General features: G+C 44.7%; 1 protein-coding gene across 3 annotated transcripts in view; it reads left to right on the top strand.

Moving 5' to 3' along the window:
* Positions 1-23909, top strand: part of Crim1 (cysteine rich transmembrane BMP regulator 1) — a 177055-nt gene that overhangs the window by 107275 nt on the left and 45871 nt on the right. For all 3 annotated transcript variants that reach the window (XM_005360785.2, XM_013351355.1, XM_026785964.1), the window contains 2 exons: positions 6260-6442; positions 8569-8766. In XM_005360785.2, the coding sequence (XP_005360842.1) occupies positions 6260-6442; positions 8569-8766 (381 nt within the window). The remainder of the gene's footprint in view (positions 1-6259; positions 6443-8568; positions 8767-23909) is intronic.

Here is a 23909-nt window from a genome sequence, read left to right as displayed (position 1 = left end):
AAAAAGACAGCCCTGAGCCATATGTCATAGGTTCAGTCACCTCAAAAGCACAGACACAGATGCCAGTTCCCTGTTGCCAGGCTCCTGGATAAAAAGCAAGATACTCCTGACACTTGGTAAAAGGGCAGATGTGCATAGCTGAACCTCGGTGCCTTTATCACTGTCTCGTGGTCCAAGAAGTCCCCAGTTGCATGCAAAGGAAGACCCCAGTTGAGGAAGGTTAGGTTAACTGTTCACATGACCAGCCTCAGAGTGGAAGCAGAGATTCCCCCAGCAGGACTCGGCTCCTGTGCTGACCACGGGGCTCACATTACTTTTTCAAGATAGACATTAAAATGAAGAGGTAAAATTTTAAAGTTTATGATGTAAATTCCCAAAATGAATTTGAGAGCTTCTGAGTGCGCTAGGCCGGATGACTAGGTTGGAGGACTTCCTCCATAAACCTGGCTTGGCCTTGTGTTGGTAGAGGGAAGAGCTGACTGTAGCACAGGTTCGGCTTCTCTGGCGCAACCAAGAGTAAGGCTTGAGAGGTGACGTCAGACACCACGGGAACAAGTGATAGGATTGAGTGGTGAACAGTCAGCCACCTCCTTCAAGAAACAACTGTATCTGCCCCGGCTCCCAGGCAGATGCATTATCAGCAGTGAGTTGGAACTGCCTTCCCACCTCACAGCTAAACATGCCTGTCTGCTTCATTGTGCCCTTATCTTCCCTGCCACCTTACGCATGTCCCACTGCTCAGTCCATAGGCTTTGGTTGCTGAGACACCAGCTGTAGAAGGCAGAAGTGATTAGCAGTCATACTTAGACACACAGCTTCCCGGTGTATAAGCCAGGCACCTAGATGAAAAGAATATTTGGTTTGAATGACATCATCGACAGGGGACACTTCCAGGATGACTTAGGCGTGTCAGTGAATTTGGCTGTGGTATTATGGTATTGGAAACATATCAGCTGAAACTTCCAGAAATAGTTTCAGCCTTATAATATTTAATACTGAGCGCAGTGAGCAAGACTGGATATAACTTGAGGTCAGTCCACGTTCAACAGTCTAAGAATCAGTCACCAGAACAAAAGGAAGAGAGCCTTGCTCTTCCCAGGCATGCCAACAGTGGTGGAGGTTGGGGGAGACAGAAGAGGGTCGCTTGTGTGCCTAGGATTAACCCAGAGCAGTATAAGGTAGGTATGGACTAAATTCCTAGGAAGGCAGCAGGATGCAGTGTGGCTTGTATTTTTAGCCTGTTCTTGTACCATTCAAGACCTCTGCCAGTCCCTGTGGGGCTGCTGTCTCTCTCGGCAGTCTTAAAGGACAGAGTCTAAATGCATGGCGTTGGTTAAGGGCCTTCATCAGGACCAGGATATCTGAAGTAAATTTACTCACATGAAAGACACACTCAAAATCAGCATTCTCGTCATGTAAGAAGTTGGCCTACAAACCCAACCTGGAGTGTGTAGATAAGAAAGCTGTTCCTTCCTAAGGACATGCAGGAAGAACCCCCTGTCTTGATGGCCCAAGCTCCGAATGTCTTCCGATATAGAAAAGGAGAGAATCCAGCAGTTTGAAGGAAGGGCTCATTTGGGTTTGTTTATTGAGCACTCCTGTTTTTCCCCCTGGAGCCTTAGTAAGCTAGTGCTCATGAGGGCTTTCTGCAGCGTGTGGAGTGTTGTCCTTTTTCCCTTGTTCTGAATTCCTGTCTCCTTGGCATCTCTGGTGTACATGCAAGCGTCCAGTAGAAAAGGTTCATTTCCCTTTCAGGTACTTGGAAGCCTTTATGCCTGGTCTTGTAATTCAATCCGTCTAATTACTTCAGTTAGAAGGAAATGTGGAACAGTTTTCCCATTGCCCCCCTCCTCACACTGCTGTCATTCCTGTGACCTCCTGTCCCGTGTCATCGACTTCCTATGCAGGTCACTCCCCAGTGATAGAAGACCAGTGACAAGGTAGAAGCCACCCTCCACTAAGAGGTTTAAGAAAACATTCAGCAACAGTAGACCTGGGCAGTGTTGGGAGTGTTCCTCCGTTTTCACATTTGCGATGACATTCTGTGTTTCAACATTTCCTTTGGATACCGCTCACCAATCAGAACTCGAGTTCTCCAGCAGTCCATATTACGACTCTCTCTTTCAGAATTGTAGAATGTTAGGTGGAAGAGAAGTTCCACCGAATGTAGAAACATAAATTGTCCAACACAAAGTGCTTGAAACAGTCACTGAGAGACACTTCCATACTGAAGAGTGCAAAGTCCACCTTGGTACTGTTTCTGTTCCAGTAGAGGGGAGTGGCCAGCTCTTCATGACTCTAAGGTTCACGTCCATCATCAACAGGCGAAGAAGTAGCTGGGCATTGCTCCCCACGGCCACCAGTAGCTTTTTCATGATGCACTTGTTTGGAAAGTTCTTACTAATTAATTTCAACATCAAGACTTCATTTTGCTGCTTTGTTTTGGTTTTTTGAGACAGGCGTTTCTCTGTGTAGCCCTCACTGTCTTGGAACTTGTTCTGGAGTCTAGGCTGACTTTGAACTCACAGACATCCGCCTCCCTCTGCCACCCAAGTGCTGGGATTAAAAGCGTGTGCCACCACTGCCCAGCGCTTTGTTTTAGCCCAGCAAGGCTTACCTGGAAGGCTGTTTTCTGGACTATAAGTTTGGAGACTCTTCATCTCTCTTAAGCTTGGCTCCCATGCCCTCATCCCTGTCTGTGCTTAGCTGATTGACTGCCCCCATCCTTCTGTCAATCAAATCTCTTTCATATAAGCTTCTACACACCTCACCCTGAAAACAAGTCTGGCAACAGCTTTGTGCATGACCATGGCTTCATCCCTTCCTTTTTCAAACCCTGCACTGAGATTTGTGGTTTTAACCCTATGGTAAATATGGTTAATTAACGAAGCTAAATAATTAATACTGGTTGACTTATTTTTTTTTAAGTCTGAATGGATATTGAAAGGGACCCCCACAGAGCAGGGGCTGCCTCCTGGACCCGGATTAGGCACAAACCACACCCAAACACCTGTTTTCACACAGAGGGATCCTTTATTAAGCAGGGAAGAAAAGCTAAAGTGGCTGCTTTCTGACTCAGGCCGAAAAGCAGCAGCAAATGACCTTGTAGGTGTGATTTTAAGAGGGAAAGGAGAGGTCTGTGTTAGAATGGGTAGGATGCGATGCTAAAGGAGATGGAGGATGAGGGAGAAGGGGAAGGGAATAAGGAAAGGGGGGCAGGGGTATTTGTCCCAGAGGGGCAAAGGACTGCCTCTGGGTAGAGAGGAGACAGACCTGGCACATAGGCAAATGATGGTTTGTAAAAGTAAAGGAGGACACTCTGTGATAGGATGAGGTGTTTAATTTTAATTGGGCATGTTAATTAGGTGAACCAAAAGGGGCTTCTGATTGCCTAACTTTGGTAGGCAGCCTCAGAAAGAGGAAGTGGCCAAATAAGGGGGCTAGAAACGTAGTCTAATGGTTTTAGAAAGGCAGGTGGAATCGGGGAGAAGGGCAAAGCCTGCCACAGCTGAAGTGGGCTGGTGACCCTTGGCAGTTGACATGATTTTGAAGTCTGGAAAGAATACTCATTGCCACAGTAACTCATCTGGTACATTGCTAGTGGTTGAGATGGGCAAAGATGTAGGCGATTGGTCTCCATTCTTGAGCATGTGGCTGTTGACTTGTCTCTGCATCATGTTTTTCCTTCATTTCACCAAATCATCCTGGCGCTGTTGTCAAAGCTGTTCCTGCTGATAGCTTATTTCTGAACTCTATGTACTGGAGGCATCGTGTCTTGTTCTTACAGCAGCACCTCTTTGTCTCGGTCACGCTAGACTTGGGTCATGTTTGGAAATCGAGTGTGAAGCCTCTAACTTTGCTTTTAAAGATTATTTTATCAATTCTTAACTCCTTACATTTCCGTTATGACCAGAGTGTCAGTTTAGACTAAAGAATGAGCTAGGATATTGATTGGGGTTGCACTGAGTGTTAGATTAATCTAGGGAATATTTTCATCTCAACAATATTCATTGTTTTTTCAGCCTGTGTCTATTTATCTAGCACTTTTTAATTTATTAAAACAGTGTGTGATTGACCAGAGTATAAGTATTGTATTTAAATATTTTGTAAGTATTTTATTCTTTCTGATTCTGTTGTGAAATGGGATTTTTTTTAACTTTATTTTCCGAGTGTATAGAAATCCAATTTTCTCATATTGCAATTTGTACTCAGTAACTTTACTAAAATTGTTTATAATATCTGCTGCATTCTCAGTAATTTTTTTTTATATTCAAGATCATGTCCTGTGCTTCTAGAGATAGGCTTATTTCTTCCTTTCCACTCTGAATGCCTTCTATTTATTTCCTTTCCCTGATTGTCTTGGCTAGAACTCCCATTATAATGTTAAACTGATGTTCTAAGAACAAACATCGTTGTCTTTTCTTTTCTTTCTTTTTTGGTCTTGGGGACAATTTTCAACATTGCTTAGTGTGATGTTAGCTGAGTCCTTATATACTCTTGTATTAGCTATTTTTTCACTGTGATTTAAAAATTACTTAAGAATTGCATCTTACAAAGAAAGGTTTATTTTGGCTCGTGGTTCCAGGTTCATTGTTGTCTGTTCCAGCCCTAACAAAAAGGACATGGTAGCCAAAGAGCCGGGGGAGGGGGGTTCCCAGCACAAGATACATCCATTAAGGGCATGCACAAATTCCTCCAGCAAGGCTCCACTTATAGTCCATTCAGCTATGAACTTAATGTATCAATCCATTGATGAAGTCCATGTTCTTATAAGCCATGTATACTTCAGTCGCCAAATCTTCAGTCCACAGTCCTTGGGTGATGGTGGGGTTGAGAATACATTTCGTATTCCAAGTATGACAATGATATTTATCAAGTTAGTGAAGGTCCCTCCTAATCCTTATTGCTAAGTGTTCGTATAATGGAAGCGTTTTGGGTTCCTTTAGGTGTCCATTCTGTATCATGAGAAAATCATGTTCTTCTCCTCTACTCAGTTAGCACATACTATTAAAACTAACTTACTTTTGAATAATTGAACTTTGCATCATGTAATAAATACCTTTTAATCATGGTGTTGGACCTCTTTCATATGTCTTAAGATATGACCTAGTAGTGACATCTTTGAGAATGTTTGTCTTGATTCAGAAGAGATACTGATCTGGAGTTTTATTTTCTGGTGCTGTCTTTTGTCTGGCTGGAATTAGTATTCAAATTCAAATGAGCCAAAAAAAACCTCATTGGTCTCATACTGAGCGTTTTGAATATGAAGCTGTTAATTCCTTAGCAGAAATAACCCTGAGGTGAAATGTAGAACGGAAGCTTTCAGTTGGAAGGTTCTGGTTTTTCTTTCTGCCATTTGCTCAATGTGTATTTTTGAGAAAATTAACTAGAGTCCCCTTACTTCTAACCCCACGATAATCCCTGCATCGTCCCTTTGTATTGAGAGTAGATGAAGTAATGATGTTACCAGCCAGGCACTGATAATTACAGGTTATTATCCCAGGAGGGAAACAAAGAACTTAGGAAAGAATGGACCTAACTAAATCTTAGGAAGTGAAAACAAAAGCCAGTGTGAAAACAGGATCCTTGTTCAAAGACAGAGAATTACTTAGCAAAGTAAAATACAGCCTCACGTACAAGTGAGTGTCATGGGCAGGAGGACGGCTACCTGTGTTGGGGTGGAGAACACAGGTATAGGTCTTCTTGCCAAGGGGCATTTTCAATTCCTTGTGTGGACGGCATAACTGTGTGTTTTGTTTTTACTGTGTGCTACTCCCTCTGTGAGAGTTAAATTCAGCTTAGTACATTTCCATCAAATTATAACTTCCTGCTGACAGAACTTTCTAGAGGCTGTTTCAAAACACACAAAGACACCACTCAAACATGACCTCAAATGTGCCTTGTTTAGTTAAGTTTCTTTTATTAAAACATGATTGCATCATTTCCTCCCTTTCCATTCTTCTTTCAGCTCCCTCCTATGTGTCTCCCCTCCCACCTTGCTCCTCTTGAAATCATGACCTCGATTGGGTGTGGGGAGAAGCGTGCGTGTATGCCTAAATATATAAACACAACCTACTCCATCTATGTAGGGTTGTTTTATGTGTTTGAGTTCAGAGCTGACCACTTGGCACTGTAGAGCCCAGGTAGGATTATTTCTCCCCCCTTAGCATCCCTTAGTTATGTGTTATTTCTTTATCCGTGGGTGGGGCCCCGTGATATATGCCCTCTTCCACATGCCTTGTTTGTTTTGACCCTGCAGAAACAAAGCCAGCCTGCGTATTCAACAGCGTGGAGTATTATGACGGAGACATGTTCCGCATGGACAACTGTCGGTTCTGTCGGTGCCAAGGGGGCGTCTCCATCTGCTTCGCCGCTCAGTGTGGGGAGCTGAACTGCGAGAGATACTACGTGCCTGAAGGGGAGTGCTGCCCCGTGTGCGAAGGTAGGCCGAAGGGTTCAGAGCTTTCCTTTCAAAACTGATCTCATTCAGAGCAATGTGAAGTCCCCTCGTAAGGGCACCATTGTCTGTCCTTTAGAGTGTTGATAGTGCCTAGTAGGGTATGTGGAAATACTTCCCCCAGGAAAGCTCCATTTGGGGCACAGTCAGTGGTCACAGGTTTTACAAGTTGACGCGTGATTTCCGGGTTGCTTCCTGTTCCCACCCTGGAACTGTAGTGGTGGCGTAGTTAGTCCCAGCTTGTCCACACTGTCTGTCATCTGCCGTCCTTGGATTGCTCAGCTAGAATTTGTAAGGCTTGTCACCATCATTCTCAGTCAGTCAGCTCGGAATCGGGACCCTACTGCCGTTTCTCCTGTCAGGTTGCAGATTGGCGAGGCGGCGGCAGCAGCAGCTTCGGGACCAGGCATGTGTCAGGTGTGACTTTTAGGGACCTGTGGATTCTGTATCCCTCTCTTGTTCAAGCAGTAGTGTCTGCATGTTCTTCCTGCAGACTCCTCCCATTTCTGGTTGTCATAAGTAGTGAAATTTCAGAATGGCACCCCAGTTCTCATCTTCTAAAACCCAGCCCCTTAAGGATCGGAAAGCTGAAGTTCAGAAAAACCACCCATCTCCTGAATTTGCAAAGGAGCCAAGAGCAATGATCCAGGGCCTGAAAGAGCCTGTGGTATCATCTGACACATACAGTGTCCTGCATGGTGGTCCCATGAACCTTATTGTCCTGACTGGGTCACAAACCTTTAGCCCAAAGTCTACCTGCCCCTGCTTCCCAAGTACCGGGCACAGTGGCCTGTTGAGTTCTATGCTTTTTTACTTAAAATCCTTTGGATGGTTTTGCTTTCTTTATGCTACAGCTTTGAAGACCTGGAATGTCTGATGTAGGGCATCTCTGTTCCTAATCCTGAGCAGTTATTCATAATAATGAGTCCTTTCCTTCCTTGGAAAATATTTCAGCCAAGTCAGGACACTTTTTATGTGTCACATAGGTTTTAAAAAAAGAAAATCACCTCAAACCCTTATTAACTTTCCCAATTGCTAATTCTCTAGTTCGCAATAGAGTCAGAAACTGCCTCACGGTTGGTGTTGTAAAACAGGTAGGCACCTGTGTTAATAGTCTCAGGGAGCTGCCTGCATACAACTCTCACTTCCCAGAATCCAGATCCCAGCTCAGTGCGGAATGGAGTATGCATTGTAATATTTTTTATAAAGGGCTTGAGAAAGCCCTAAGTACCTGAGGTCTGTAGCCCATTTCCATCTAACTTTTGTGTAAATGTCCTCTGCCCCATTAGTAGAAGTACTAGCCTCTAAACTTAACCAGGGCTCTCTCCTCTTATTTGTTGATGCCAGTTTTTATGTATTTTTAGTAAAGGAAATGGAATAATTTATCAGTGGTTCTTCTTATGGAGCTGCTTGGGACTATTTTTGCATCCATTATTTATGTTCTTGTCAATCCTTTCAGAATATTTCTTCTCTGGTGGTCTTGTCTAATTCTGCCTTTCAGCCAGGTCTGTTACCCAGTTGCCCACATTGTGGCAAGGAAAATGATGTAAATTCAGCCCTCCTCTAGGGTGCCATCAGTGACCCCTGCCAAGGTACTATCTGTGACCCCCTGGGACATCCACATGAGCCCTGCCATGCAGAAAACCACATTGGGGACCTGCTGTGCTCCTTCCCATTGACCTCAGCAGCCTGTGAACCCACCACAGTCAGCTCAGTTAGTCCCAGAAGTAACGGTTATCACTCTGAGTTCAGTGGGGAAATCGAGGTGTAAAACATATTAAATTTAGCAGCTCGGAGGGCTCTCTGAAAACGTCAGTCCAGAGCTTGTCTCTATCCCTGCATCTTGCCCATCTTAGGAGTGAGGCTCTTATATACCTGCTTCTAGGTCCCATTGCTCCCCACAACAGTATCAAGGATGGGAAGATACCAGTCTATTATGACTGCTGCCTCTGGATGCAATCCCAGCGACTGCTTCCTGTTAGTCCCCAGCTTCCATTGATCACACTGGAACAGCATTGAGGGATGGAGCCTGGAGGAAACTGTCTCGAGGTGTAGGCAGAGGTCAGGTTTGGGTGGCTCAGTCTCATTCTGGAACTTGTGTTTTCCTGCAGATCCCATCTATCCCTATAACAACCCCGCTGGCTGCTACGCCAATGGCCAGATCCGCGCCCACGGGGAGCGGTGGAGGGAAGATGACTGCACTTTCTGCCAGTGCATCAATGGAGAACCTCACTGCGTGGCCACGGCCTGTGGGCAGAGCTGCATGCACCCCGTCAAAGTGCCTGGGGAGTGTTGCCCCGTTTGCGAAGGTAAACCTTGCGATTCTAATGAGTGTCTGGCACAGCGCATCCCATCGAGGGAGCTTCTGCCAGTACGAACTTGTTTTCCTTTTTATTTCCTCGGGCGTAATGTCTGCTTCATGCTGTTACCAGTTGCAGACAAATTTATTATACAACCCAAATTCGTCATTAGGGGGAAGTGTTGCAAATTTAAAATGAGCATAGCATGGGCTTTGCTCTTGCATTGCACGTGTGCTTGTCTGAACATATTACGCGGGACAGGGATGCATACATTTTGAATGAGTGCTCTGCGAGCCTACTTGCCACCCAAAGGTCAAGGCGAGGCAATAAAATCAGAAGTCAGAGCCATAGCTCAGGCACAGCATGTTCAGCTTGTGAGACTTCATAGCCCAAGAATGCTGACGGCCAGAAGAAAAGCCCAGAACTCTCAAAGGCAATTCACACTGGCTCATGCCTCATTCTGCGTATCCTGCTCCTTCCACGGCCAAGACTGAGATGACGGTGGCTTCCGGTTCCTCTAATTCTTTGCCTTATGACCTGGTTCCCCACATTGACTGTCTTTTCCTGCTCTGGAGAGAGCAGCTGAGGCTCCTGAGCTCCCTTCTCTGAGGCAGCTGCTGTCCAGTTCATTTCCTGTGCCCTGAGAAGATACTTTGCGTACATCTTAACTCACTTGTATCAGTCTTCATGGACGTGAGGTGACGGAATGTTTTTTACGCTGACAGAGCCATATAGGAGACCCATACTTAAGAAGCATGCTACTTAGTAAAATGGACAACAAACGTAGCCCAAAATCTATGTTAAAGATGGGTCCCTGTAGAGTTTGTAAAGCATGTAATAAGAAACGGGCAGACTTTCTTCCAGAAGATGATCTAATTAAGGTCTTTTTTAGCATGAAGATTTCTTTCTTTCTTTATGGACCAGTTGTGTGTGTTAATTGCTATATACTGCAAGAAGAAGCTTCTCTGACGAGGGTCGAGTGATGCACTGATCTATGGGTACAGCATTATGTCACTAGAAGTTATTTGATTGCCATGTTCATTTAGCAGAATCATAGTAATTGGTTTCCCCCTAGGCCTATGACATGTAGTATCAAGAAATCCTTTGCTAACCTCTGAATTGTAGTACATTAAGACCTTCAGTTTTGCGAATGGTCTGTGGTATTAGCTAGCCTCACAAGGATTAGACTTAAGACCTTGAAAACCATGTAAAAGAAATGGAAGCTGGAGGAGGACTCATACTGTTGAGATCACCTGTCTCCTCATCGTTACTCTACATAGAATACAGCTACCACCCCCCGAGACGTCATAGCTTCCAGATGACATATTTTGTGGCACTCCCTGCCCCTCACAGACTCCTTTCCATCCCTAATGTCAGCCTTGTGGAGCTGCAAGAGGGACGCACAGAAGGCTGTGCTTCCTCAGTGGGCTTGGAAAGACTACCTTGCTGATGGGGGAAAAGTGGCAGTGCCTGACCTTAAGAATTATGAACAGCCTGTTGTTGAACTGGAAAATTTAAGTCCCAATGTGCAAGTGATAAAGTAAACAAGAAAAAAAGTCATAAATGCATAGCTCACTAAAACCAGCCTTTTAACCTCAAGTATTGCTGCCAAGTTCAAAATGAAACTTTTAGAGATTGTTACTGAACTGGGGTGGAGGTTATACTTTCCAACTAAGGTGAGCAAACAAAGCCACCAGAATATGTGTGCTGTTGAGGTAGGTGCCTGGGTGGCCACGGTTAGATGGGTCACTTCATATTTGGGTTCTGTGTCATCTGCCCAGAGTTGTGACCTAATTCTTGACAGCTTAAGAAAAAAGTTATAGCATGAGTGAGCCATTACCAATGCTTAATGGAGAACCTCCTGCAGCCCAGCAAAGACAAAGGTAACGAAGGGACAGTTCACAGAGCACACTTAGGCCTAGTTTTCAGTTAACCAGGGCAGAGAAAAGCGTGTCTGTCTCGTGAGGTACGAGCTTGACATCTGCCCCCGACTCTGTGAGTCTTTTGTAATGTGCACTGTGCGCAAGGCCTTATTGTCCCATTCTAGAGATGAGGAAATGGAGGCTCAGAGAGATTTACATAAGTTGTCACTGAATGGCATAGCTGAGCTGTATTTTTATTTTGCTTTTACTGATGGCCTTGTGCCCAGTGTCTCCCCTTCCTTCATGAATCTTCATTACTGGCTTTTGACTTCTTGTCAGGGAGAGACTGGGGTAGCGTGGCAGGGTAGCTTTCGGGTTGTGATCACCCACTGACCCTCTACCTCGGTTCACAGAACTTGGGAGAAGGTGCCTTTCCAGCCTCCCGGCATAGAGGCCCTCTCGGCCTTGACAACACTGAATTTTTCTGGTTCCCCTCACAGCTAATGCTGGTCCCTTCTTCATCTCTGTCTGTCTTCTTCAAATCTTTCAGGAGATGCATTTCCTAGTCTTCAGAGAACTCATTTGGCTAGGATTTCTTTTTCCATTTTTCACCCGAGCCGAATAGCGAGTTTGGTCTAGGACAGTATTGTCCTCCTGGACTGTCACTGTTGGGTGTAATAAAGGCAGTGTGACTTTTTATTTCCACACACCATCAGAGACTAATACGGTAAAGTTACTGATAAATAATAAACATTACTAAATGTTTCTAAAACATCAAAGAGGGTCTTATTGTATAGAGTCCAAGAAAATCTATGCAACCATTTGAAAACATTTTTCTCAGTAGCCGGTCCGTAGTATTGTTAAGCATAATTTCAAGTGATTTCAGAATAGCAACAGAATGGCATGAAATAAGAAAAATGAATCCCAAGCTGTTGCTGAGTAATAAATGTGCCATCAGCCAAGATCATTTATGGACAGACAGAACTCCGGGCGTGTGTGCAGCTCAGAGCTGTAGGAAACTCCTGCACACACCCTTGCATAGTGAGTGCTGACCCTTGCGTTTTAGCTTCGTCTCAGGTGCTCAGAATGTGAAATCAGAAGCACTCACCCCACACAGGCATTGCGGTTTGGGATGTTTTCAAAATAACTCACAAATCACCAAATATATCCTGTTAGGACCTCCAGAGAGAGAGAACCTTGGGGCTGTCATTGTGATTAAAGATTCCTACCTTCCAAGGGACGGCATGATATGACTGGCTACTCCCAGAGGACCGGAACGTGAGCTGGGAACCCTTGAAGACAGATAACATGATTCAGAAGTACTTAGGTGCTTTTTAAGTTGTCCCTTAAGTACTCTCGTAACGAAGTCTTACCGAGTTATTGTCAACACCCGGTTCAGGTGTTCAGATAAGCCTGAGCCATTTCAGTCTGTAGGCTGGAACGGACTGTATCCTCCTGTTCTGCTTTGCTGGCTTTTCTCTCCATCGCCTCCAATTCACCAGTCCTGTTTGCTTTGCGTTGGTTTGGTTGTTTGGTTCCTTGAGACAGGGTTTCTCTATGTAGCCCTAGCTGTCCTGAAACTCACTCTGTAGACCAGGCTGGCCTCAAACTCACAGAGATCCACCTGCCTCTGCCTCCGAAGTGTTGGGATTAAAGGTGTGTGCCACCATGTCCAGATAGTCTCAGTATTTTGAATTTCTTTCAAAGAGAGCTAAGGGAGACATGCATGGAATAAATATGAGGTTTACAATTCAAGTATGTATGTGAAAGACCTGCCCGTGTGCGTGTGTGTGTGTGTGTGTGTGTGTGTGTGTAATTTAAAGTGGAAAGGACAACGGAATAAGTGTCATTTTACTTGCAGTCTCTAACAACTAACATCACTTGCTCACTTACGGAAGTGAGGACCGGGTACAGTGAGGGCATCATCTCATCTGAACCTGCAAGATCCTTAGCGCGGATGCTGGATTGTCACAGAGCTCACAGCGCAGAGGTTCTATCATGTGCTTTGGGCAGTATAGCAGGCACATAGCAGCGCTGTGTCCTGAAAGCCCAGACTCTGGACTTTGCACCCACATTTCCTCAGATCGTATATTACATTCTATATATTACATTCTGGCGGGCAAGGAATTCCCTGTTTTCTTTTGAATTATTGATGGTGACTACATGTAAGTAGTTCCTAAACACTTTTCAAATTAATAAGCAGTGAGCAGAGGCAGGAAGGAAGGATAGTAAGAGTGGAGTAGCAAGCCCAGTACTTCCCTTGACTCTGTCTCCTTTTCTTAGAAATGGCCTGATGAGAACAGGCCACCTTAGCCAGGGTCTCAGTCACTCTCTGGACCCGTGACCAGCTGAAGAAAGAACAACTTGGGGGTGCTTGTGTCGAGAGAGTCAGAGTGCAGAGTGTCACCTATGTTTGACACCAGTGAACCTGTATCTCCAGGTTGTGTGGACCCACCAGCTCCCCTTTGCTTACTGGGAGTTGTGACAAGCACCCTGCTCCTGGCTCCATCACAGAGGTAGCCCCTTAGGCCTCCCATAACTGGTGTGTAATCTGAGGTTGGTTCTTTCCTAGTTCAGCTCCTAAAGACTGGAATTTCAAAACTTTATTGAGGTTTCCCTGGGCCCAGGCCAGTGCCAACTGCCCTGTTTAATACATACTGCTTTCAGGGCACACTGTGTGCCTGTGTAGATGCCCTACTGTGTGATTACTCACTTATTTACACAAAAAGAATCGTACTTTATGCCATAATCAGGTGTTTTTAATATTCTCCACAGCACTATCATGTAGGCAGGTATGTAAACTGCCTGGGCTGGTTGTTAATGCCGTGCAGAACCTAAAGACAGAATGAAACTTCGTTTTCACTGCAAAAACTTTTGCAGCTGAAGAGAAAATAAGGCCGAGAAGGAAACCGGCTGCGAAGATGTATGATATGCTTACTAAATAAGAAAGTGATAAGTGGCCTATCAGGTGTCAGGTGTGGGACCCACTTAGTGGTGACACCCAGTACAGGAGATAAGAACTGCAGGGTGACTCGAAGCTTTACTCCCAGCCCTTATCTGAGGTCTCCTTTTGAGTGGTGGTTGACCCACCCGGGTGACCACTGTGACCCAAATGTCCCCCTGGCTCATGCAGAACTTCCTATGGAGAAGAGCTGATGGTTTGACGACCTTGAAGATTCTGGAGCCCACTCCTGAGTCCATCACTTTTCAGGATCTAAAAGCTTAGGTCACACTGTAAAAGGTGGCCTGCAGAGCCATGTCCAGTTGCCAGTGAGTGAGCTTGGTGCTTGGATTGGGTGAATTCTGTCTCCTCTCCAGTATTTATGTTTCTCTGAAACCAAAGCAAACTCCAATTTTGTCTTGGACCAGGAAGTCAAAGTTATTTGCAGGTTTGCCAAGCCGAGCACATGAGGGTCTCTCTCATTATTCTGTTTCAGCATTGTTATATGTTCTGACTTTTCCTGTAGTAAGTTAAAGCAGGGCTGTTTGTGAAGCTGTTAGGGGCATTCTGCGGGGCGTCAGGCAGGTATAATTCTGTTAACCTGGACTTAAATAAACTCTTATAGCAGGGGAATAAGAAATTCATTGTGTGGGTTGTCCCCCCCTACACACACACACACACACACACACACACACACACACACACACACACACTAATTCTCTAGATTTAAGATGGAATGTGATTGAACCAGAAATTCAACTGCTTTTCCCCCACCACCTGGCTTTCTTGGATGTCTGGCTTACTTAGGGGCTCCTGGTTCTGACTAGGACCCCGAGAGGATCAGACATTAGGCATGTCTTTACCTGTATGGAGTTAGCCAGCCACTTCACCTCAGCATCAGAAATCTCACGCGGTGCTCTGACTCGCTTGGAGGTCTGTGAGCTGTCAAATACACTGTCTTCTTAACATCCGTCTTCAGTGTTTTTAGGAGTAGTATAATTCGTTCTCATGAATGTTGATGATACGGTTGGAGTTGAACTGCCCTTCGAGTGAGATTTCAACCGACCTGCCAGAAAATTCTGTACCAGGCACATATCTGGGTGGAGATTCCTTGAAACAAGACAGAAATGTTTCCAGCCCCGCCTTGCCCACAGTGTTCCTTACTGCCCCGTATCTTGCATGATTAAGCTACTGCTCCAGTAGTGGGGAGTCAGGGAGAGTTTGGCTGACCGCACCCTCCCAGAAGGGCAGTGGAGTCCGAGATGCCACAGAGTCACAGGGATCAGAACTCAGTTATGGGGGGTACTGCTTTGGTGCCATCCATGCCAAGAATAATAAAATACTCGTAATAGCCTCAGGACTGTTAGGCATGCTGCTTCATCTTTTAACTCTGAATGTCCTGGAAATATATTCCATAAATGGAAATTAAAATATAGCACAGTCTATTTTCTGCTTGTCCAAATAAGGTCATATGTTGGCTGCCACATGACCATGAATTACCCTAGGTCTTGGACCTAAGTGCCAGAACATATCAGGCATAATTTTATTTTTTTTGGGGGGGGCACTTTTGGTTTTTCTCTGATAGTTTAAAATACCTTGAGATATTTCAAATAGTATTCAAATACAGGTGAAATGGATGTGAAAGCACCCCCATGTGACGAAGTGTGACTGTCACGGTTTTCACAGTTATACACAGAAGCATTATGCACATCCATCCCATGAATGGCTCTTTCTAGTTGTTCGATTTCCCACATGTCATAGTAGCTAGGCAGGTGGGAACCAGCACATGCAGAAGTCACTTAACTGGGAAGAAAGGCTTATCTGTCCTTGCTCAGAGCCAAGGCAGCCTCTGCTGCTTCCTTTCTACCTGTGTGCCTTTTCCTTTGCACCTGATGTGAGGGACACCACCTGGGTCATCAAAACATACAACTACACATGACGGTGGTCCGTAAACTCCTAAACTGCACAGTGCCTGAATCATTTAAAATGCTTGGGAGTTGATGCTCAGGCTCTGCCTCTGAGCTCCCACCTCTAGCCGTTGTGGCCACTGACTGTGTCCTAGCTGAAGCAGCACGGAGCAATGGGCTCTGTCCCTGCTGTCCACCTCCCATACCATAAAAGGTATTATTGCTAAGGAGCCTCGTGGTTTTCTCAGGAAGATAATAATTGCATCTAATAGATCAGACCTGGCCTGCTAATTTTCATGTAATCAACAGAAGCAGGAAAACATAGTCTGGAATGCGAACTATGTGAATGAAAAATATTTAGTCATTCTCGAAATGATAGGAATGTTTTTCCAGCGAGCTTAAATAAACACAATCTCTTTTGAGTCTGCATTAGACTTTTTTTGGAGAAGAGACAACTCTTAGGCAACCAAACAGAAGTTAATGAAGGTTTTTAGGAGGCATGCCCTGCAGAAAGGGCTCGGAGACTGACAGCAAGATTCCATCGCTTTCACAGTGCAGCTCAGCAGTGAGAGAACTGGTTCCCTTTGAGCCTTTGTAAGCAAAGCAGGGCTTGACATTTTAACTAGCCACAGTTTAAGCGTTGGCCACATTGTGCTTTACTGACAATGGTGTCATACGACCTTCTCACTTTTAGAATCCTCACCTTCAACTGCCACTACTGTATGATTCAGCTCGCAGGAAAGGACTGTCCCTGGCTTGTCTCTATTGAATGCTCCTAGTGGTACTTTTCCTGGGGTCACGGTTACTCATTGCCATCAGTCCTGCAAGGCCTGGTTATCTAAGGATATTACTTTTGAGCCTAGCAGCACTTCCATGGTCAAGTGTTCCTGTTTTCAAAATAATTATGCAAACAACGTGTACGCTTATTCCAGGAATATTTTTTGACGCCTCTCTTTTGAGACTTACTTGCACGCTTGCACATCCTGTGGACTGCCTTCCGCTTTGTATACTCCTGCCTCTGCCTCTGAAGGTTTACTAGACTTTCTGAAAGACTTGTATCGTTCGTGTCGGAGTAAGGGGAGACACACAGATGACCTAGCTTGGTAAAACTGTTCAGAAAAAGTGAAAAGCGACAGTAAAATAAAAGGACTTAATCTCTGTGACACAGCCGTTTGCTCGGGAACTAACTGAAGACAAGTTCCAAATAGAACTGTTAGTCTGAGCAGCATTTCAGCACAAGCATCTAGCCATGGGAAGTGGCTGCCTTTTACCAGTAGTGCTTATTTGTAAGTACAACTCCTGACTTTTCATTTAAAAGCATACCAATTCACCTACTGTGAGGCTTAAGGGCATGGGCTAAAATGGGTGCAGATGTTTCCTTCGACATGATTTCAAGTAAATTTGACCAAGACAATTTGCCTATAGAAAGAACCTTTGAAATCGTTTCTTTGAAACAGTGATCAATATAACTTAGTTTTTAATAATTTAAGCCTCTGCTTCCATTTATGACTATCCTGTTTTAAGCTGTTTCCAGAAACATTCTTCAGTGTACTTTTCAAGAACAAAATTATTTCACATCATCCTGGGATCTCTGGTTGAGAAACAGGATCCAATCCCCAGGAGACATCTCCATGGCTTTAGTAGAATGTAGTGTATGTTTTATCTGGGTTATAAATTAAATGTCTATCCAATGTCTGTTGTGGCACAGTTGTACAACGATAGGGGCAGGTGGAAGGGAAAGGACTGTCTCCTAAAGAAGGTATTTTTCTGTCTGTGGATGTGGTTCAGGGGCTGCCAAGATGGTGAGAACAGCATCAACCTACACCAACCACTCAGACGTTCCCAGATTGTACTCCAAGTCTAGGGGATGGGCTTCTAGGTTGATTCAAGTTGAGTGAGGTTTTGTTATTGTTGTTTGTTTGTTTGTTTTAGTTTGAGTTGATCTTTTTTTTTTTCCTGTACGTAAAAGCAAAGAGCCTTTATTCAAGTCCACACTCGGACTCTCTGTGTGTCCAATGCATTGGCACCATCAGAGAGCCTTGAGGTGGGGTTTTTTGTTTTGTTTTGTTTTTTAATTTATTTATTTATTAAGGATTTCTGCCTCCTCCCCGCCACCGCCTCCCATTTCCCTCCCCCTCCCCCGATCAAGTCCCTCTCCCTCATCAGCTTGAAGAGCAATCAGGGTTCCCTGACCTGTGGGAAGTCCAAGGAGCGCCCACCTCCATCCAGGTTTAGTAAGTTGAGCATCCAAACTGCCTAGGCTCCCCCAAAGCCAGTATGTGCAGTAGGATCAAAAACCCATTGCCACTGTTCTTGAGTTCTCAGTAGTCCTCATTGTCTGCTATGTTCAGCAAGTCCAGATTTATCCCAGGCTTTTTCAGACCCAGGCTAGCTAGTCTTGGTGAATTCCCGAAAGCTCATCCCCATTGAGTTTGAGTTGATCTTACACACTTTGGCCAAATAGTGATTTGCTCTTTGATTTACTCTTGCGTCTGAGAGATTGCCCAGATTCAGCAGGGTGATTTGAAACAGATCCTCATTGGGCATCCGAACCCTTTGACGCTATAGTTTATGCTAAGTACCTGTCAGAAATAAGATTTGTTGAAAGGACTCCTGATCCTGTTGTGAACCAATATTAAATAATCTAAGAAAATCCTTGGTCTGTATGGACTCTTGATAGTCTTGTAGTATTTGGGGTCTGTTTTCCCCATTGTCTGTTGGAACGCATTCAAGAGTTATTCATAAAGCACCTCCTCACCTAACACCAGAGCTCACAAAGTGTGTTCTGTGAGCTGACCTCATTTGTGGCTGCGCCTCCTTCTTCGCTATTTAAGATGTGCATAGATTCTTTCTAAGGACTTAACCTCCTGTACGTTGTGTATATGATGTTTTGACTACATGTATGCATGTTCGCTCTGTGCCTTTGGATCCCCTTGAACTGCTGCTACAGACAGATGTGAGCCAAAATGTGGGTGTTGGGAATTGAACCTAGGTCTTCTGCAAGAGCAATACGTGCTCTTTACTGCTGAGCCTTCTCTCCAGCTCACCTGTACCTGGATTCTTAAAAACATATATTCACCTCTGCTATACTTGGAATCTATGTTGACTCAATTGTAGCGTCCTATGAGTTCTGTTTGTGAGTGTTTGTGTTTCCGTGTCCCCTGTGGACCTGATCCTGGACCGTACAGCAGGACAGGCAATGGAAAGGCTGGAGATCTTTTGTCCTTGTTGGATACCTGTTGTTTTGCATAACAACTCACGTTTTCAACAGTTTAGAGACTCTGTTAGTGAAGCTGTCAGTTTAAGATGGCCTTGGACTTTTCATGTTCAGTGGGATCAACTGACTCAAATCTCCTCAAAACCATGAAATCATCATCATATCTGAAATCCAGGTTTTTCAAAGATTCCATGGAGCTGGATAAATTCCAGCTTCCTTTAATCAGGGTAGGGGCTCCACAGCCATGGAACCAGGAGTGAAGCCATTATTCTTTGGGTGAAATGCTCTGATACTTAGTCATAAAGCCACCAGTTAAGCATCCTCTCTCACTGACATAACTTTGAGATCACTGGTCTACTGAAACCGAGATCCAAAAGACAGTTTTCTAAAGCCGGGTTTCCCACGTCTTCTTTTCACTTGAGAATTACTGAACTATTCACAAAGATCCCGAAATGGCTTAAATGGCACTGAGATGAGTTTGGCCTTGTCCCTACAGATCTGTTAAGGTCCACATCATGAGAGGAAGACCAGGGCCAGCCAGGCATATCACATTGTTTCAGCTCACCCGATGAGCTGCCGACTAAGAGATTTCTCTTCTCTTGGAGACACCATGGATGTAGTCAGACTGGGGAACAATGACCTCAGTCTGCCACTCAGCAAAGGTGAAAGGCGCCAGTGGCCAGTCACTAACATGGTCCAAAGCTTACCAGACCATATCAAAAGACATCACAGAGCCAGCCACATCCCGGATGCTTTTCTTGTTATTGGTAGAGATACAAAGTGATGCTTAGGTTACAATGGGCAGGGTTGAGATTGTGAAAACAGCTGTCATACCGCTTCCCAGCTGCCCTTCTGAGGTCTGTCTCATTAATTAATTTATCTGTGACCAGGCCAAGCAGCGTTGCCCCTGCTGCAGTCATTGAAACGTTACAGCGACACGTGTTGTTGGTGTGACACATGGCTTGACTCCTGTGTGCTGTCGCACTCCGTAGCCTTGCAGAAACATCGTGACTGCTCCCATCTTACGGAAGCCCAAGAGGTCCGCGTCACATAATGAGAGCTAGTAATGGCTGGCACAAGGACTCAAACTATGGGCTCCTGCCCCCAAATCCACGAGTTTGGCACTGTTTCCCTCTAGACTCACACTGTCAAAGAGAGTGTGGGAATGTGAGGGGACGAGACGGTGAATGGCCAAGCCCCTGACAGCCATGCTAAGAATCAAAAGCTGTCCTTGTCCCTGGCTGCATTGTCACTGTTGAGGCCCAGCAAGTGTTGCTCTGACCTCTGGCTTGGCTTTTGATCTCCACTTCTTTTCCGGAGCCTCTGCCTAGAATTCTGACCTGGCTGACTAAACTGTCGGGAATACTGACTGTTTGTTGCTTCTGCTTGTTTGGTGGTTGCTTCCTTCTTCTGTTCTCCTCCCCGTGAATAACTCTCGGCCTGGAAGCCTGCCTGCTTCCCCTAGCTCTCTCCATCTCCTCATGCAAACCTCAGAACACTTGCCATCTGGTCTTAACTCTTCTTTTTCTCCCTCTGAATCCCAGTTGTCTGTTGTCAACTATCAGATCACAAGCAGTCGGCAAAGACGCTCGTACTTCCTCCGGTGCAGCGTGAGTTCCTGTCAGGAATATTCTCATACCAGTTTACTTCTGGGTAACGCCAACCACAGGAGCAGCCCCAGAACAACTGGATTGGAACTGGGTTCCAACCTCGTGTTAAGAATGTGGGCACGGGCCCGTTAGCAGGGCTCGGTATACTCTGTGCATTGTGCAGCCGAAGGTAGAGATGAACTTGTCAGGAGCCCAGGCACCCTTCCTGAGTAGCACATGATGTGAGCAGTTTCAGTTTCCATGAGTTTTCAATATAAAAAGTGTGCTGAATTCACAGCAGCCCTCAGACCGTCCTCCCTGCCTCAGTGGTTCTCACTTACTAAGTACCGATCATGTTCAAGAGATGAACGTCCTGAGAGACTTAACTGCCCATTGCTTCAAAAAGGCCAAAAGAGACTGAGATGACCAGGGACAGTATCAGATGCACGTACTTCTTTGTCAGGAAGTAAGGCCTTAAAATGACCAGGGACAGTATCAGATGCACGTCCTTCTTTGTCAGGGAGTAAGGTCTTAAAATGACCAGGGACAGTATCAGATGCACGTCCTTCTTTGTCAGAGAGTAAGGCCTTACTTGAGAGGTCTGTAGGTGTTGTCTGTCCTCCCTGTCCTGTCAGTAATTCCAGATGTAGTCCAGACGACATGTTGAGGCTGAAGTTACAAACTGTGAGTGAGGCATGGTTCCTAAGTGAGATCCCCCACTTCTTCCCCAGCCCTGAGCCATTTCCCAACAGATGGATTGAGATGATCAGAATCTGAATGATTCACGGAGTTGCCTGTATGTAATGTCTCTGTTACAGTGTGCACACACATGTTGTATGCCGTGTAGCATATTGTCAGTTAAAAGGTGCCCAGATACCTTTTCTTTGAAGATGAGCAGTGGGAAGGCTATCAGACTAATGTAAAAGGTCCAGATTATTCTTGGAACCCAGAGATACGTTTTTGAGTTATTTCAGCCAAGTTAATGGAAATGGTCTCCCCACTCTGTATAGAAATTTTTTTTAATTCTCTTTTGTGATCACTTAATAATAATCTTATAATCATACTACTGTCTTTCCCTATTAAATATGAGGTTGGTAAAGGAAGAAAAATATGTCCAATGGCCAAGATTCTTTTGAAAAAACATACAAAGTTAATGCGGGTCTAAAATAAATAGATCGTTGTTTCTCCATCTGACCACAAAATAATACAGATCTTGGGAACATTTTCACACTATTCATTTTAAAATAAAACAGAGAAAGTGCTCTTAGATAAGTGCCACAGAAACCACAAGGACGTAGGTGTTGTTATGAGAAATATATACAAAGGGGAAAGGGATCACTCGGTGTGGAGTGGCTGGAGGAATTTGAAAACTCCAAATGCCAATTTTTTTTCCATGACTTAATGAGACTTTCTTAAGTACACAAAAATATTCCATGGAAACCCCCACTTCCAGATTAGGGAATTTCTGTGCCCTGGCCTCTCCCCACCCCTTTCATGTTCTCTGCATTTATAGAGTTTCCTTTCTATCTTCATTTGGGAAAATTTTAACTTCACTTTGCGTCTCTACCCAGCCTGGGTTATGTTGACAACTTGGTGATTTATTTGAGCGGCACTGTGGCTAGAGAGGGATCACATCTGTAAAGCAGCTATGGCAACAGAGGGGCACATGAAGATGCAGTGAGTCAGATAAGCTGTCCTCCAGTTCTGTCTTGGCCAACTTAATCTCCAGTTTTATAGCCCCAGCTGGGCTACCTCTGACCCGGAGGGGGCGGTGCTGGAGGAGGCCTGATAGATTTAGCCACTGGCCTGCCGTATAAAGTGAGAGAAGCTTTGGAATCCCCCCATTCATTGGCTATCCGTGTGGCTTAAGCAGCCCCAGCCAAAAGAAAAACATAGCTTAAGGAAGAGAGTGCCTGAATTAAGTCTAGAAAGAGAGCATAATTGTTCATTTTCGTTTCTCATAATCAAATAAGCAGGCCTGGGAATTTACTGAGAAAAGTTATGTAAAACATGCAAAGCATAATTGAAGCCCAAAAAGAGAAGGACTCTGAGAAACTAGAGGCAGAAATGAGGTTCATTTATCTTACTACTCCGACTTGAAATTTCTTGCACTGCTAAGAGAATGTAAGACTGCCCTTAAAAAGTTCTTTTCCTAGGAATGTATATGGGTGGGTGCGAACAGGGAGTCCCAGGCGTCAAGGGCCTTGCTGGACAGCTGTTGTTAGCAGCAGGGGGCAGGGGCATCCAACCTTGCTGCTCTCCCGGAGCTTAGCTCCACAAGGCAGCTCTTCAGTAGACCCTCCAAATCTAGAACCGATTAATTATCCCCGACAGAGGCAATGCTACAGTCAACCTAGAGGGCGGGCTCTGTGTGCCATCTGCGGTTGTAATTACAACGTCTTCATTCACCCATGCCTGCGTGCTAATGAGCCTTCCCAGGGCTGCTAATCAGGAAGAGTGCTAGCTCATATCTCAGTGGGGATAATTCATGTTATTTGTAAGACAGAACCAGCTCCCAGTTATCGAGGTAATGAGAAGACCCTTGCAGGTCCATTCAAAACTGCAGGCTCAGTAGAGTAAAAGATAAGACAAAACCACCCGTTAACATTCTCGTTGCGCAAACATACCTGGGAAATTTTACTGGGTGTCTTAGAAATAGATTAATATGATGATTAGCACACATCCCAACATGGAAGGGGGTCAGAATGTCAGAATGCATACTTTTTCTGTCTTATTCTTCTTCCAGAGTCACGAAACTGTATGGTGTGCATGACTGTTGCGAAGATTTAAATTAGCATCTTTCAGGGATGCATTGGAGCTCTTCCTTTGACCTTCTTTAGCTTCTGATTTGGAGAATTCTCCATGAAAGAAAATAATGAGCAACTAGAGAGATTTTTGTTGTTGTTGTTGTTTCCAAGACAGTGTTTCTCTGTGAAGATCTGGCTGTCCTGGAACTCACTCTGGTCGCCAAACTGGCCTTGCACTAACAAAGATCTGCCTGCCTCTGCCTCCCAAGTGCTGGGACTAAAGGTGTGTTCTACCATGCTTGGCTGAGATTAGAGTAACTTAACATATTATAAAACCTAAATAATCAAAATAGTTATTTTATGTTGTATTGCTGTGGCCTTAGAGTTTGAACCATAACCATACTTAAACTTTGTATTTTGATCAAATTCAACATAATCCCAATGTCTTCATTTCTCAACTGAGTAGATAAAGTTCCTAGGAGATGCTAAAATTATTGGTGGTAGTTTTCAGACAAACGGTATCTGGGGCTAATTCCAAAAATATATGAGTATTTTTCTGAAAATATTTTTCTAACTTTGTGAACCACCTTAGGCTATGAAAAATCTCTAAGTCTTAAATAGTTATAAAAAAACAAAATTACCATATACATTCATTTATACATTTGCCTAATATGAAAAACTTCCTCCTAGACTTCCAACCTCTCAGACTCAGCTGAGACAAAAATTAGTGGCTAAATATTTGCACCCCTGACACAGTTCCCACAGTTGTTCTAAAACTGTTTCTCCCCAACAGTTTAGGGTGCTCAGGAAGTCTTTTAAAAAGTCACTGAGGAGCCGGGCGGTGGTGGCGCACGCCTTTAATCCCAGCACTCGGGAGGCAGAGACAGGC

This window comes from Microtus ochrogaster, linkage group LG3, assembly GCF_000317375.1.
Source record: "Microtus ochrogaster isolate Prairie Vole_2 linkage group LG3, MicOch1.0, whole genome shotgun sequence".
Lineage (NCBI taxonomy): Eukaryota > Metazoa > Chordata > Mammalia > Rodentia > Cricetidae > Microtus > Microtus ochrogaster.
This window is presented reverse-complemented; position numbering and strand designations above follow the sequence as displayed.